The sequence below is a fragment of the Eumetopias jubatus genome, unplaced genomic scaffold (genome assembly GCF_037043125.1).
Source record: "Eumetopias jubatus isolate StellerSeaLion01/CBP00866 unplaced genomic scaffold, mEumJub1_p1.0 scaffold_13, whole genome shotgun sequence".
NCBI classification, from domain to species: Eukaryota; Metazoa; Chordata; class Mammalia; order Carnivora; family Otariidae; genus Eumetopias; species Eumetopias jubatus.
The window spans coordinates 7,798,156-7,814,928 of NW_028274819.1; the positions used below are offsets into that span (position 1 = coordinate 7,798,156).

At 55.6% G+C, this 16,773-nt stretch overlaps 1 protein-coding gene across 3 annotated transcripts in view; it reads right to left on the reverse strand.

Moving 5' to 3' along the window:
- Positions 1-3,327, reverse strand: part of SLC22A12 (solute carrier family 22 member 12) — a 7,607-nt gene extending 4,280 nt beyond the window's left edge. The window contains exons 1-4 of one of the 3 annotated variants that reach the window (XM_028118348.1): positions 2,926-3,327; positions 2,146-2,249; positions 1,623-1,675; positions 1,278-1,446 (exon numbers count right to left, since the gene is read on the reverse strand). In XM_028118348.1, coding sequence (XP_027974149.1) covers positions 1,278-1,446; positions 1,623-1,675; positions 2,146-2,249; positions 2,926-3,327 — 728 coding nt within the window. Of the gene's footprint in view, positions 1-1,277; positions 1,447-1,520; positions 1,676-2,145; positions 2,250-2,925 lie in introns of all 3 variants that reach the window. The other 2 variants (XM_028118347.1, XM_028118349.1) reach the window with 2 other exon arrangements.
- Positions 3,328-16,773: the final 13,446 nt, after the last annotated feature.

The window sequence follows — 16,773 nt, forward strand, 5'->3', positions numbered from 1 at the left end:
TGGGAAAGAGCAAGTGCAGGAGATGTTACATTTGGGATGCCAAGACCCCAGTCATGGAGATGTCACACAGCGGATGGGAAATGGGAGAATGGAGGCCGGGCAGAAGCAGGACCCAGGAGGAGACTCAGGGTCTGTAGCACGTGGGGGGAGTCAGAGCCGGGGGACAGGTTAGGTGGCCTGGGAGAGAGCACTGGCAGTGACCGGCAGGCCAGCATCGGCCTCAGACAGCCAGGAGGGGTGCCCTGGACTCCACATCGTTGACCTTTGCCCTCCACCCTCCCGCCTCCACTCTGTTGGTACGGGGGTCGGTCGGCAGAAGACCACCTGTCGGGCAGGACTGTCTCCTCTCTGAGCCAGTGCACCAGGTGTCACTGTCTCCTGCTCTGGAGAGTGACTGCAAGTTGGTTGCTCAAGGCTCCATTTTAAGAGCTTTCGGCTCTAACCTGTTGGGCTCGGAGAGGTCTGTGAGTCAGCCCTCCTCCCAGTGCAGGAGTCCCGTCCTCCCCTGGGCTTCTGCTGGGCTTCCCTCTGCAGTGACCACAATGGCCAAGCAACTCCTAAGTTGCTGGGTCTGTAGGTGAACGAGCCAGGTTCAGCTCTGTCCTGAAGTGCATCCATCCATCCATCCATCCATCCATCCGTCCGTCCATCCATCCATCCCCTCCATCTACCCATCCACTCACTAGTTTATCATCTACCCATCCATCCATCCATCCATCCATCCATCCATTCATCCAGGTAGCCATCCAACAAATATTTACTCTGCACCTACTATGTCCCAGGAGTTTGGCAAGAGCCAGGCCTGAGGGCTGTGTATTTGAGGGCAGTGCAAATGCTCCCTAACCTCCCACATATGTCAGCCCTGTGGGGAGGCCAGGAGTCCCCTCTGACCACTGGGTCTTGGTCCCTGTTCTTTAGTAATGACGTCGGTATGGAAGGCTAGCCGGGGCTGTGTGTGTGTGCGTGTGCGCGCTGTATCTTTGCATCTCACCCCACACGCTCCGAAGCAAGCAGGGCCTCGAGAGGGAAAAGGGCCAAGAGGAGATGGGAAGGAAGGGGTGGGAGAAGGGTGAGCAGAGGAGGAGGCCCCTCGGAGGAGCAGGGAGGGGAGTGGCCCCGCGGGCACTTGGGGGAGCCTTGTGGGCCTGTGGCGGCCAGCTGTGCCAGGGCCCTGGGCCTCCCCTCCGGCTGTGCTCCCCGCCTCCTGCACCCCTCACGCCCTGCTCCCAGGGTGGAGGGTAGGCAGGTCTTCTCCAAGGCGGGGGCATGGCACCCACCAGGAGTACACAAAGCAGAGGAAGAAGGGGGCAGAGACCACCAGCTGCAACAGGGCCCAGTCCCGCACACCGTAGGCCACGGCAGCCATCAGGACCTGGCCGAAGCTAAAGCCCAGGGAGTTCAAGGTCATCGCCAAGGCTCGGGCGCGCGCCGACGTCCACTCCATCACTGCAAGGAGACCGCAAGGGTCAGCCGGGAGCCTGCGCCAGCCTCCCTCGCAGGGCCCGAGTCAGGTGACCTACGGAGCGTGCTGGTGTTCATCATGACGCCCGCCACGCCGAAGGCCGCCAGGAAGCGGAACAGGCAGTACACGGAGAAGGTGGGGGCGAAGGCGGCAGCTGTGCCCGACATGGCCATCTGAAGGTAGTTCCAGGTCAGCACCAGCCTGCGCCCAAACCTGCGGGCACATGGACACACAGACGGGGTGGCTGGGAGCGTGGCGTGCCATGGCCCCAGCCACAGGGCTCTGGACCTCCTTGGCCTTGCCCGTTGAGCAGAGGCGAGAGTGACACCTGCGTCTAGCCCTGAGTTATCCACCAACGGAAGGCTTGGACACCCAGGCAGTGTCCCCAAGGTCCAGGCCGCTGGAAGGCACGCTGGGCAGAGGAGTGCCCTGTCAGCGGGAGCCCTCGAGCAGCATCTGAAGGCAGGCCTGGGGCTGAGCAGATTTTAGCAGTGAACGCTGGATGGGAAGGATGACCCTCTCCAAACCCAGAGGAGGCTTGAGGGAAGCCAAAGCCCAGAGTGGGTCTGAGGCTTGCTCAGCGGCAGAGTTGGACGGTGTCAGGAGCGAGGGCGGCAAGAAGCCAGGGCTGTAGGAGGACGGGGCGCAAGGGAAAGGGAGCTGCCAGAGCCGGGGGCACTCACCTGTCGGAGATGTGGCCGCACACCGCAGCTCCCACCAGGATCCCAGACAGGTAGATGGACTGGGCCATGGGCTTTAGGGCGTGGGAGTCACACACCAGGTCCCACTGGTGGGAGAGGAGTGGGAGCTGAACCCAGAGGTGAGGGGGCAGAGGCGCTGGATGGGAAGGCCCGTGGAAGCTAGGCGAGGGTGGATGGCCTGGTGACCTCTAGGGTGGTAGGGCCGGGCTGTCATCCTGTTGCCCTCTGGTCCTCAAGCCCTCTCTAGACTCGTTTGATCTCCCCTGCCTCACCCACTCTGCAGTGCCACCCTGAGCTGGTGCTTGGTCACCACTCCCCCAGGCCTCTCTGGTTCTACAAAGAGGCCCCTTCCCCTTGCTGGGATGGGCTGCCCCTCCCTATTGCCCAGATTTGCCTGATTGGCCCCCAGGGGTGGCCTGCCCCCTGAGACAGGCGGTGGAACTGGGCTCTGCGCTTGGGCGGGGGGAAGGGGAGCTGCCTGAGTCAAAGGGGCAGCTGGGCCGACTGGGCTGTCCGGGGCCCCAGCTCTCCGTACCACCCACCCTTCCACAAGCCCGAGTCCCGCTGCCGACTCCCCACCCCCACCCTTCCCCAGGGCGATGTGCTGGAGGAGGGGCAGGCAGCCCACCTGCGCTGAGTGAGGGGGCCTGTTGAGGCCGGTCCCTCCCAGGACTGGGCCATTCTGAGTCCAGTCTAATGTGAGTTCTGACCTTGGCCTCTAATGCGACAGGACTTGGGGAAGGTGTCAGGAGAGGCTTTTACCTTGGCCACAATGGTGGAGGTGAAGGTGCTGCGGTCGTAGACCCAGCCGTCCATGCACGGCTCTGTGGCAGCCTCGCTCCAGTTGGTGGCCGTGGCGTTGGGGTCCAGGAGCTGCCACTGTGGTTGGCGGAAGCGGCGACACTGGTGGGGCTCATGGTTGGGGCCCGGGGGGATGGAGACGGTCAGGAGGTCCTTGGGGCCCAGGGCCCCGGGGACACTGGCCTGGGCAGTGCTGTTGTCCAGGAGGGGCACCCAGCATCGGTGGCTGGGCACGGCGGCCGAGAAGTTCTCCAGCATGCCCTGAGTGGTGAGCCACACGATGGGGACCACCAGAGCCACCATCTGGAGAACCTGGAACCTGCCCAGGCCACCCACTTGGTCCAGGAGTTCAGAAAATGCCATGGAGCCTGCCCGGGGAGGGGGGGCAGTGGAGGTGCCCACTTCACAGAAGCTGGCCCCGGGCAAAGGGGCCAACGCGGGGGACCTGCTTCCCCCACAGCAGCACCTGCTTCCCCAGCTGAGAAGCCTGGAGCATGGCAGAGGCTGCCCCCCTCGCCGACACTGGGCTCTCCAGGTGTCTGTCCAGAAAGGTCACTAAGGGTGGCTCCAACCGGGACCAGGAGCTGTGAGGCGTGACCCTGAAGCCACCAACATTCTTCCAGAGACGCAGCTGGCCCTGGACCTCCAGGAGAATCTGGTTACTGGAGCTGGGGGAAGTGGAGACTGAAGACACCCAGACTGGAATTAAACTGTGACCAGGTGACCTTTACGGAACAGGGGTTAGGAATCAGTCAAAGTTTAACCCAGCTCTGAGGGAGGCCCAGAGGCCAGAGCACAGCTGTTCCTGCCCAGCGGGGAGGCCTGGCCAGGGGCACCTGGTCTCTGATGGGTGTTGGGGGGCTTTGGCAGGGCTGCCACCCCCCTCGACACCCCTGCCCACCTCACAGGGGGTACTCTCCAGTGCTCATGCAGGAGACTGCTGGCCGGGGTCCTTACTGATTCTGGGACTGGTGTGAGCCAGGAGTGACATCTGTAGGCTGCGAGGGCCTCTGTGTGTGCATGCATGTGCGTGTGTATGTGTGTGTGTGTGTGTGGTCTGGGCCTGAGTCCTTGGCGGCAGCCATCTGCACCCCCACCTCCCCGCCGGTGTGGCCCTGCCCCCCAGCCCCCCGCCCTCTGTTGTCTGCTGCCACTGATCCCCAGCAGGCACAAGTGCAGCCGCCTCCTCCAGGGGTCTCTGCTGGCTTATTCTTGCCTCCCTGCTGGGCTCTAAGTCAGGAGTGGAGCCCCATCTTCGCACTGGCTTGCACCCTTCTATTATTGTCTGGCTGGTCTCACTCCCAGCCAGGTCCTGGAGGGCAGGGACCCTTCCCTAGAGCATCTTTGGGACCAGCACGGATGTGGACAGCAGGTGCAGGTGCTGTAAAAATTTGCTCCAGCTGGTTTTTAACAGCAGCTTCTATTTTTTTTTCCGGAGTATAAAATTAACGTTCACACTTTCCAGAAATTTCAGAAAATATGGAAAGGTACAGAGAAAACAAAGATCAGTCCTAAACTCACCAACCAGTGACTGCCACTGTTGACACTTGGGTGTAAATACTTCTAGGGTCTGCTCTGGTCATTGGCACGTTCAGCTTCCTCATTCTGGGTTGCAAACCAAGCTTAACATCTCCTTTTGTAAAACCCAAACAAAAAGGCTCTGACTTTAGCTAGCGATTCTAGCCTGTTCACATTTATTGGAATTACTGTCATGCGTGGACTTCCGGGATGTTTTCTTCTTTGCTGTATTTTCCCTTTACATCTTTGTTTCCTTGTTCCTATTTTCTACGGAACCCACTGCATTTTCTTGCTCTGTTTTTCTTCTGTCCTGGTTTGGCAATGGCGCATTGCGTTTCTGTTAGCCTTCTAAGGGAGCATACCCTTCCAGAGCTATTATATGTCCCCTCCTCCTTCATCCTCTCTCAAAAGATGTCCTTTCTCCTCATTTCACTAAGGAAATAGAAGTCATCAGAAGCCAACAGTCTTGTTCTCTGACTTGCCTCAGGCCCCCCCCCCATTCTGCCTTCGCTCCTGCCACCTCCATGGCCCACAGGCTCCTCCTCATCATGGCCTCCTCACCGTGTGCCCTGCAGCCCACCTCTCCACCTCAAGCCTCTTTGGCATCTGTCTTTCCCTCCCTACTGGATAGTTCCCACCAATGTACACATATGCCAGTTTCCGGGGTGCCTGGCTGGCTCAGCTGGAAGAGCATTTGACTCTTGATTTCGGGGTCGTGAGTTCGAGCCCCACGTTGGGGATAGCGGTTACTTAAAAAAATAAATAAATTAAATTAAATAAAAAAAACCCCAAATATGCCATTTCCATCCCAATCCTCAGAAAAGTCCCCTCCCTTTTAATGCCTCTCTTCAGCACCCACCTCTTTTCCTGCTACTATTTCTAGTACAATCCCACAAAAGCGTTACCGGCATTCGCCTCCAATTTCTCTCTTCCCATTCTTTTTTGGATTGATTCCCATGAGGTTTTTGTCCCTGTCGCACCCCTGTCCCCAGTGACCTCACTGCCACTGCATTCAGTGACTTTTTCAGGGCTCCCCTTACTTGAGCCAGCACAGCCTCTGGCCCTCCTCCTTCTGGAAGTCACTTCCCTGGGCCCGTGCCCTCCGCACCTGCTTCTGTCTTCTTCACTGGTTCCTTCTCTTCCCTGCACACTCCCGGTCCTTGGTCCTTTTCTCTGTTGTTGGCACAATTCACATCTTCAAGGATCTCTCCTTGCGAAGCTCAGCTTTAATCCAACTGCCTAAGCTTGGGGATCTTTTGGAATAACTTTCTAGGCCCCAGGTGGAGCCCCGCTCCTGCCCCGGGGACACTGTGTCAGCAGACTGCAGGTGGGGCCCTGGGAAACCTGGCAGAAGCTGGCAAAGGGTGAGAATTCTTTTTTTTTCCTCTCTTTTTAAGCTTAAATTCAATTAACTAACAGATAATGTGTTACTGGTTCCAGAGGTAGAGGTCAGTGATTCATCAGTTGCACGTAACACCCAGGGCTCCTTACATCACGTGCCCTCCTTAATGCCCATCACCCAGTGACCCCATCCCCCCACCACCTCCCCTCCAGCAACCCTCAGTTTGTCTCCTATGATTAAGAGTCTCTTACGGTTTGTCTCCCTCTCTGATTTTGTCCTGTTTTATTTCTTCCTCTCTTCCCCTATGATCCTCTGTTTAGTTTCTTAAATTCCACATTATGAGTGAGATCATAGAATAATTGTCTTTCTCTGATTGACTTGTTTCACTTAGCATAACACCCTCTAGTTCTATCCACGTCGTTGCATCTGTTGACGGACATCTAGGCTCTTTCCATAGTTTGGCTACTATGGACATTGCTGCTTTAAACATCGGGGTGCAGGTGCCCAGGGTGGGAATTCCTACCAGAGCCAGCTCTCCTGGATCTCTGTAGAGCCCTGTCGAAAAGGAAGGTCAAATTTCACATTGTCCCTTCCTTTCCAAATCCAGACTCTCGTGAATTCAGGTTCCCAGTGGTTGTCAATCTTTTCTCTCCCGGGCACAGCTATAGCCTCCTTGTCTGTCTGATTTCATGTCCCGAGGACTTGCCTGACTCCCTGTCTACAAGGGGCCTGCAGGTTATCAGTTCTTACATATGCAGGCAGCTCAACATTGGGTTGGGGGCCCCAAAATATGACCGGACAGAAGTGTGGGTTGCACCCCATTTGCAGCTAGGGTCGTCCGGCCTGTTGCCAGCTCTCAGGGGATCTGCCTCAGTCTTCTTTCTTTCGGCCACCTTTGGGAGTGGCTCTGGATCTTGGGAGGGTGTTATCTTTTGCACCCTCTCTGGGGACACCTCTTGCATCCCTGGAGCCCGTCCATACTGCCAGGAATCTTCACCCTTTGCTCCCACTGCAACTTAACAAGGTATTTGAAAGGATTAAAATGTAGCTCTACGGTCAGAAGTTGGTCACACTGGAAGCTGATATTCAGAGCCGGATGGGAACTTTTTGAAAGGCCTTCTCCCCTAAGCTAAAATCAAACTATGTACCCAGAGAGAAAGAAGCCTCTCCAAAGACAAACAGCTCTAAATTTAGAACATAGGAATCTTTTGATTTCCATCTCGGCTGAGGACCTTCCCCCTGATGAAAAGAGGCAAATTGAAGATAATGTAGCTGGATGGGTGGGTCATCCCCTTGATATCCTTTGGACTGAAAGGCATTTCAAGTCCTGGACTGGTGAGCTCACCTAGGGAGCAAAGAGATGAGGTCTGAAATGAAGCCCTTGGTCTCCAATTTTTAGAGGTCAGAAAGAGGAGGACCCAGCAAAAGCGAGTGGTTTAGATGATGACGGGGGGTGAAGGGAGGGACGAGGAGCAGAGGGTGAGGCAGATGGGCAGAAGGCAGAGGGGAGATGGAGTCGTGGAAAGGCTTCGCGTCCCCCGCCCAGAACCAGCCTTGGAGAGTATCAGGTGTTCTCAGGAGATTGCACACCCCCTCGGAAATGGGCACAGGTGCGGTGTTCGTCAACGTGAGTTTTTCTTGGACCTGGGGATGCACTGTGGACATCTTTCTGGCTGGATCGTGCAGCAGGTTTTTTGTGATTCCTCCCAACCCCCGATGTCCTGCGGTGACAGCAGCTGCCTTTGGTCCCAGGCCTGGCAGGCAAAAGGGCAAGCAGGAGTGCTCACTGTCTGTGACTCAGCAAATTCCCCGGGCGGCTAGCTGGGCTGGCAGAATCCAGGCGGGTGGCTGGAGGAGGCGGCAGTCAGAGCCAGCTGGGTTTGCTCCTGCCTCCAGGGTCCCCAGAACTCAGGCCACAGTAGGAACGCGGCATCTGAGCCTCGGCTCTCCTTCCCCCTTCCCTCATCTCCATGGGCTGGATTCTTTAAGACAGGATGGCTATCCTGGGAGAGCGCTCTGGGTTGGTCCCTTTGAGGGTGTCAGCCAGCCTCCAGCTTGTCACCTTTGCGCAAAGCCTTCGATGACACCCCGGTGCTTCAGAGGCAAGACCAAGCCGCCTGGAGCCTTCTGCTCCCCAGTCCACCCTCAGAGCTTTCGCTGTGCTGCATCTTTCACATGGCCTGGGCCCAGCCCCTACAGAACACGGTTCGTTCCTGAAATGCCCTGCCTGCTGTCTCCTCTTGTTTGCTCTTTCTTCTGTCCGAGGGCCACTGCCACCAGCCCAGCAGCCCAAGCCCACCCCGCTCTCCCGGCTTCTCCCCTGCTGCCCCTGCACGCCTCCCTGACAGCTCAGTCCCTGCTGTGGCCTTGAGCTCTTCTCTCTGTCAGATAAGGGCAGCATGTGTCCTAAGGGCCGGGTCGGAGTCTCCGTGCCCCGGACAGTGCCCAGGGCAGGACCCGGCGTGCAGACCAGGCCCCGGGCAGGGCAGGGCAGGGCAGGGCAGGGCTTGACGGACCTCCAATTCCTCATCTGTGGGAAGAGCATCATAGACCCCAGTTCACAGGGTGGTTTCCAGGACAGGAAGTCACGGTTCTCAGAGGGTCTTCACCTTCTCCAGACGTCCCCAACACACACGGGGTGGTGCCTGGAGTTCCGACGTCTCCAGAACCTCTGAAGATCTGGTCTCCTGAGTGTTCCTGGTTTCAAACTGCTCTTCTGGGTAGTTCTGAAAGTCTGGAACTTTCCTTTCTGGAAGAACACAATGGCCCCACTCCTCCTCATCACTAGCAAATGTGCCCACATGGGACTACGGGCTCAACTCAGAATTACCCACCGAGGAGCTGAGAGATGCCTCAATGTCTCATGACGATGGTGGTGAGGGGGCTGGTACCTAACGGTCACTGAGTCTTTATTATGTGTGGGACACGATTCTAAGTTCTCTCCCTGTACTAACTCATTTAATCCTTCCAACAACCCTTCCAATTAGATATTCCATTTTTACACCCATTTTTACTGATGTGGAAACTGAGGCTCAGAGGGGTGAATCCAGGGCACACAGCTACTTTGTGGCAGAATTGGGACTCCAGCCCAGGTCTGTTGAGCTCCAGTAACTATGTTTTTAACGTCTGAGGTTGGCTGAAGCCTGGTGGGTAGCAAAGGAAGGATGCTGGGAAGCCACCGAAAGCCTCATGGCAAGTGTCCCTGCCTCAGCACCCCAGTCCCTCTCACCGGGGTACCGCTCCCCTCCGATCGGCAGCCCCTTCCCTCAGGTCTTCTTTCCCTTGAGCCCCAGTGCCCCCATCTCCTAGCTCAGCACCTCCTGAGAGAGATCCCCAAGTCAGTCCCTGTCAGAGCCCCTTGGTGCCCAGGCCAGAGACCCCTTTGCTTCTCCATGCTGCCTGCTCAGCCTCCGCTCCCACTGGACCGGATTTTAGCTCTACTTTTGTGTGGCCGAGAGACTCAGGAAGAGATTTCCCTTGGACAGAAACGTGGCTTTCCCCGAGCCGACTTCCAGAGTCCCCCCCAGAACAGCCCGTTTCCCCCATTGCTGCACTGCGCGGGCCCTGCCTTGTACCCACCCCGGCGGGCCGGGGTGCACAGAAGCCCAACCCCCTGACCCTGGCATGGTTCCAGAGGAGTCACAGGCATTGGCCGCCGTGGAATGCGCTCTCCTCTGGCCTCGAGGCTGCTGACCCCGGGGAGCAGGCGGGCAGCCACCTGCAGTAGCCATTGCCCACATGGGGGCCACTGGGTGGGGGCGCAGCTGCAAGCGGCCACCAGCTCGGCGCCATCGCGGGCAGGTGCCCGGGGCTCGGCGGTGACTGCACCGTGGCTTTAATTGGCCCCCTCATGCGAGCTACCACGGCCTTGACCACAGCCCCCCTGTGATTGCGGCCCAGGCCCAGGTGCATCCGGCCCATTGAACAAATGCACTCGAAATAGGTCAGGGAGAGCCCTGGGCAGCTTCCCTTTCATGTGCCTGGCGGCGTGGGCATGTCTGGCCTTCCTTCACCAAAGGGACTTCGCTCTTCTTGCTGCGTCAAAAGATATTTCATGTTAAAATTCAACGGAGAGATGTTAACCAGCCGTCGGAATAGGACTTGTCAGAGCACGGGCCGCTCACACAGGCTGAACTTTGCCTCACTCTGCGGAGGGTCCGGCCCACCCCTGGCAGCAACTGACTGGCACATTTTAACAAGGCTGGGTGCAAACACCTCCCCCCTCCCCTCTTCCCCCACCAGGCCCTGTGGGAGGGGCTGGGGGGCGCCAGGGTCCTTAGCCTTCAGGGCAGGGTTCCAGCATCCTTACTGAAAAAGTCAGCTGCCGCATAGCTGCATTTTAGGAACTCCTGGTCCTGTAGCAGGGCCCTGTCTCTTCTTGATTTTTTGAGTTGCAGCCTGTTGTCAAGAGCAGTGATTTTAGGCGGGTGCGAGGACAAGTTCGAGGCGGAGACGGGGGTGGGACAAGGATTTTGGCAAAATCCCCCTCATTTTACCCGGAAAACACAATGGCGGGGTTTGGCCGGCAATGTGCAAACACACAGTGCTATTGGGAGTTAAAATTCTGCTTCTGGGGATGAGAAGCGCACAGAGGAGATCAAAGTGACCAGCGCCCGCCAGGCTGTTAACAAACCCGTGAATTCTCCCGAAAGGAGAGGCGGTGTTGCCCGAAGGTTATGCACGCAGACTCTGGAGTAGGCCGCCTGGATTTAAATTCCTGTTCTGCCCAAGATGTGTGGCCTTGGGAAAGGAGTTTAACCTCTCTGTGCCTCAGTTTCCTCCTCTGTAAAATGGGGGTGATGATAGTTCTGATCTCATAAAGCTCCCGTGAGGACAGAGCGAGTTGGCGCAGATCACCTCTAACAGGCCCCGGTGAGCAGCGAACGCCCATTATTAATGTTATTACCAACATCTTTTATTTTTCTGACAATGAGGATGGGGAGACAACTGGTCGCCCTGGGAAGCTAACTTGAGAAGGTTCATGGGAATCTGGGGTTGGCCCGGAGTCAGATCAAGCAGGGATAGGTGTTGTTTGAAGGACAGGCATCAACAGCACACCACGGAGTCAGGCTGTTGTAAATCTGGGTCAAAATGTGATTCATCTTTTCACATATGGCTGATATTTGCTTGGCCGTTTTAATGAGGAACTCTTACTTTTGGAGAAAGAGCACCTGTGTGAATGTGAGGGGGACTGGACCTTGGGGCTCACTCCCTGTCCATGCTGTTTGAACAAAATGCAGGAGGGTTTGGAGGGGCAGTGAGGGTGGGGCTTCCTGGCTCCTGGTTACTTCCTGTCCCCCCTGGAGTCTCCGTCTGCCACGGGGCTTGCGGCTCTCCCTACATGTCTATACTCCATGGCCCTGTATCCTCAAAACCGAAGGCCAGCTTCCAGCCTTTATAAGCACACACGCACACATGCACACATACACTCACACGTGCCCATGCACGGACACACTCACACACGCACGCACCGCCAGCCTCAGTCGGCGAGGTTTGAGGGGGCAGAGGGCGCGTTTGCCCCGCAGCCATGAGAACATCCAGGTCTGGATGGAACTGGACTGTCTTGCCTCCTCCCCCTCCCCTTCCACCCCCTCCCACCCCAGAGGTCCCCTCCTTCTATCACAGGACCATTCTGTCCTGTTTTTTTTTTTTTTTTTGCTGTAGTTTCTCCTGCAAAAAGATGAGTGTTCTCAGGGTCTTGCCTGGTGTTCTCAGGATCTCGCCTTCCCCCATGCGGCCCAGGGTGGGGGTGGGGGGTTCCTCATGGAGACAGTTGTATCCCTGAAGGGTCAGTTCTCAGCTCCTGTGGATGCCCCGCCTCCAGTGGGTACCAGGCCCGGGGTACCCAGCACAGCATCACCAGCACTTTGGGGTGGGGCTGACATCACATGAGCTGGGGGGTGTAACCACACTCTACTGGGTCTTAACCGTGAAGCAAGTTAACATTCCGTGCCTGCTGACTTAAGGCCCTTGATCTGCAGCAGAACCAATTTGCTTTCTTTTGAGATTCACACAACACTGGCCTTGGGGAATAAGGGACCAGAACGTTCCCAGGCCCCAGAGGCCAGCAAGTCTGCTCGAAGCTGCCTTGGCTCTCTGGTTAGTCCAGCAATCTTTCAGTGAAATGTTTTTCCTTTTTAAGGGCACATGAAGGACTTCGCTGACCTCCCTTTGCACATGTGTAGACTTGTCCCCTTTGCAGAGAGAACAGAATAGTCTTGCACAACCACCCACGGGGCACCAAGGAACCAGACCTTCTTGCACCACCTTGGAGCACCGAGAGAACTCTGGAGGTGGCATCACCGAGTCTGCACATAAGCAAGAAAAGCCACAGAGCCCTGGACTCCCTTAGCTGATGAAACCCCTTTAAAAATCTCTGGGCCAGGCAGAAACCTCGCGTTGGCCTTTGGACAAGAATCCACCTTCTCCTCATGTGGCTGGCCTCCTGGATAAAGCTCATCTTTCCCAGTCAAAACCTGTCTCTCCGGTATTGGTCTCTGAGCCACAAATGATGGAAGATGGGCAGCCAGACTTGGGTTTTGGTAACAGGAGGAGGGGGTGCACTGGCGGCGTGGGGCCCTGGGCTGTGCACTTCCTCTGTCCCTTGCTTCTGCTTCTCTCTTGGCTTCGGTCTCCCCCCACCTTTTTAAAAGATTTTATTTATTTATTTACTTACTTACTTATTTATTTGAGAGAGCAAATGCACGCAAGTAGGGGGGAGGAGCAGAGGGAGAGGGACAAGCCCACTCCATGCTGAGTGTAGAGCCCGACGCGGGGCCCGATCCCACGGCCCTGAGATCATGACCTGAGCCGAGATCAAGAGTCAGACGCTCACCTGACTGACCCCCCAGGCACCCCCGTCTTGGCTTTGGTCCTGCTACAGATCTGTTTCCTCCACAGGAAACAGAGGAGAGGAGAGCATGGCAGCCAACGCCCTAAAATGTCGGTCCTTGCTGCTCCACTCCCAGAAAAGGGCTGATTTTCTTTCTTCCTGTGGTTAGAAACACCTTAGGAGGGGGCTCTGCTGGGCCAGTGAGGGCACGTGCTGCCTCCTGGACCCAAAGAACACGGTGCCTCCCACTGATGCCACAGGGAGGAGGAGAGGCACGGGCAAGGGGCCTGATCTGACATTGGTGCGTGGAGATGGGGTGGAAAAGAGCGTATCTGTGGATGGGTGGGGGTCCCTGGAGCCTCTCGGCCACACACTGAGCTTGGGGAGGCAGGGCTCTAGGCTTTCAGCAGGTGGAGGCCAAGGGAATGGAGATGGAACTCAACAATGGAATGTTCTCTTTGGCCTCTTCATGCTCTCTTCTCTCCCATTCATTCATTCACTCATTCATTCGTTCATCCAACCAACAACTATTTAAAAAATACCTTGAGTCGGGGCGCCTGGGTGGCTCAGTCGTTAAGCGTCTGCCTTCAGCTCAGGTCATGATCCTAGGGTCCTGGGATCGAGCCCCACATCGGGCTCCCTGCTCGGCGGGAAGCCTGCTTCTCCCTCTCCCACTCCCCCTGCTTGTGTTCCCTCTCTCGCTGTGTCTCTCTCTGTCAAATAAATAAATAAAATCTTAAAAAAAAAATACCTTGAGTCAGGCTCTGGAACAGAGTTCTGGGGACATGGTGAGAACAGGACAGATGCATTCCTGCCTTCGAGGTGGAGGGAGGGCCAATGTCAGCAAGCCCACCAACCACTGACTCTGCGAAGACAGAGTCTGTAAGGTAATGAAAGACATCGAACGGGCTCGGGAGCATCAGGGAGGGGTGGGAAGGGTCCCTCAGCCAGCAGTGGGGATGGCATCGCCGAGGAGAGACAAGCGCTCACACCTAGACTGGGAAGCGGCCGAGAGTCAAGGGCAGAGCTGAGCAGCAGGGGAACAGCGTGTGTGAGGTCCCTGCGGGGGGCAAGGACCTGCCAAGTTCATGGTGCCGTGAGCCAAGTGAGAGGGGGGTAAGCTGGCAGGGGATGAGGCCAGGTCACGCAGGGTCCTGGGGGTCTCATGAGAACCCACAGAGGGTGGGGAGCCACTGGACAGTGATGGGAGCCCTGGAGATCACGCGGTGGTTGGTTGCTGTGTGTGGAGGGCTGGGGGCAACAGTGGGAGCTCTTGCGGTGTCCAGGGGAGAGGGGACTGTGGCTTGGGTGATGGCCATGGTGAGGACAGACACAGATGGACGGCAGGTATGTTTCAGCGAGGGAGACAGTGAGACTTGGTGGCGTGGGGTGAGAGAGGGAGGGTTCAAGGACAACTCCTAGGTCTCTGGCTCCCACATTGACTGGAGGTAAGGCATCTCGGGTCTGGGGGAAGCTCAAGCCTTCACTGTGGGCCGTGTTGAGGTCCTGACGTCAGGAGGGCCGTGCAGGGGGGGTGTTGGGTCGCAGCTGGCTGTGAGAAGAGGCCTGCTACTACACAGATGACCCCAGTCTCGGGGAGTCTGGCCGGAGGGCCTGGGAAAGTGAGTGGCGGGAGCCCGGGGGGCTGCTCTGGCCAGAGTGTCCTCATGTGGCTCCTGGCACAGCTGGAACACGAGAGAGGCTTGGCTCCAACAGACTCACGTGGTGTGGCCCAAATGCTGTGTTTTAAACAAGTGAGCCAACATTGAATATTCTGGAGATTTCACATCAAAAATGTGGCCTCTGACTTAAAAACACTCGGGAGGCTTGGCAACCCTGGGCTCAAGCTTCAGGGTGACGCTGTCTGAGCCGGAGTGGCCTCGGGCCCTTGAGGCTGAGCCCTGTACTGCCCCCCCACCCCCGCAGCCCGCTGGGCTCTCCCCAGATGTTTGAGTTTGCGAGCCTCACTCTCCCCTTCGGGAAAAGTCACCCATCTGGGGAAATCCCCACCAGGTGGCTTCCTATCTTTCAAGTTCCACTCTTGACCTTTCAGCCAATCCAAGGGACTCCATCCAAATTCACGCCCTCCCTCTGACCACTTCCCCTGGCACCCACTTCTGCTGGTCGAAGTGGGTCATTTCTTGCCCGGACCCAACAGCCGCCTGACGGGGCTCCCCGCCCCCGGCCAGGGCCACCTTTCAGAATCCGGTCAGATCATGTCAGCCCTCACTCAAGACCTCACAGGCCCCTTCTCACCCAGAATCCAGGCAACACTTACCACCACGGCCACCAGCCCTGCCACTTGTGTGACCACAGCACGAGCCTGCCCCCGACACGCAGGGCCCAGTGCGTGTGGCCTCAGGGCCTGGGCTGGGAGCAGTCTTCCCATAGATGCTCCACTCCAGGCTCGCATTCAAGTTTAATAAACGTGTAAGGGAGCGAAGTGCTACAGCCACCAACGATAAGGATGTGTCACCTAATATTGAGTTGAAAGAAGCGAGCAGCAGAAGACCATAGAATTCCACGCTGGTGTTGCTACGGCATATCGCTGAGGGCTGTGTCAAGAGCAGGCAGGTGGACGGAAGCAGGGGGCGCAGGGAGCAGTGAAGTGGGTGGGGGCCACATGGGGGCTTCTGAGGATGAGTGAGGCCCCATTTCTTGGGCACAGGCGTTTGATAATAATTTTTTAAAAGATTTTATTTATTTGAGAGAGAGAGAGAGCGAGCGTGCACGAGTCGGGGAGAGAGGCACAGGGAGAAGCAGGCTCCCGCTGAGCAGGGAGCCCAACGAGGGGCTCGATCCCAAGATCCCGGGATCATGACCTGAGCCAAAGGCAGACGCTTAACCAACTGAGCCACCCAGGACCTTAACTGGCTGGGACACCCAGGCGCCTCTATGTGGTGGCATGTTGTTGTAGTTCTCATCTGATAATGTGGTTCATCTTTTCACGCACTGACTTGCCATTCACATCTTCTCTCTGGTGAAGCATCTGTTCAAACATTTTGCCTGTTTTAAAAATTGGATTATCCTTTTTGTTGTTAAGTGATAAGTGCTCCTTATATTTTTTAGATAGAAGTCCTTTGTCAGATACAGATTTTTCAAATATTTCCTCCAAGTTTGTAGCTTGCCTTTTGTTTTTGTAACAGTGTCTTTGGAAAACAAATGTTTTCTGGTTTTATGAAGTTTGATATATCATTTTTTCCCTTGTAATAAGCTCATATTTTTGTGTCTTATTTAAGAAATTTTTGCCAAACCCAGGTTGTTTTCTTCTAAAGTTTTTATAATTTTAGCTCTTACTTGTCTACTGTACATTTAAAGTTAATTTTTGTATATGGTGTGAGTTAGGGTTGAACTTCTCCCCCCCCCACCTTCCTTCCCTCTTTCCTTCCTTCCTTCCTTCCCTCCCCCTTTCTTTCTTTTTCTTTCTTCTTTCTCTCTTTCTCCTTCCTTCTTTTATACGACTATCTAATTATTCCAGCATCATTTGCTGAAAAGATTGTCTTTTCTTTATTTAACTGATTTGGCACATTGGTTGAAAATCAAGCAACCATAGGGACACCTGGGTGGCTCAGTCGGTTAAGCATCTGCCTTTGGCTCAGGTCATGATCCCAGGGTTCTGGAATCGAGTCCCACATCGGGCTTCTTGCTCAGCAGGGAGCCTCCTTCTCCCTCTGTCTGCTGCTCCCCTGCTTGTACCCTCGCTCTCTCTCTCTCTCCTGCTCTCTCTCTCTGGCAAATTAATAAATAAAATCTTTAAAAAAAGAAAGAAAGAAAATCAAGCAACCATATTAGCATGACTTTATTTCTGAACTCTTGATTCTATCATATCAAACAAAAGTTACCCAACTTTGCTTTTCTTTTTCAAAATCAACTTGGCTGATCTAGGTCTCTTGCATTTTCATATAAACTTTAGGATAAGCTTGTCAATTTATACTGAAAAAATCTGCTGGCATTTGACTGGAATTGCCTTGACTCTTTAGATTAATTTGTTGAGAATGGACAACTTGATGATATTGAGTCTTTCGATCCATGAATATGGTATATCTCTTGATTTATTTAGGTCTTCTTTAATTCCACTCCACAAAGTTTTGTGCTTTTCTGTTTATAGATCTTGTCT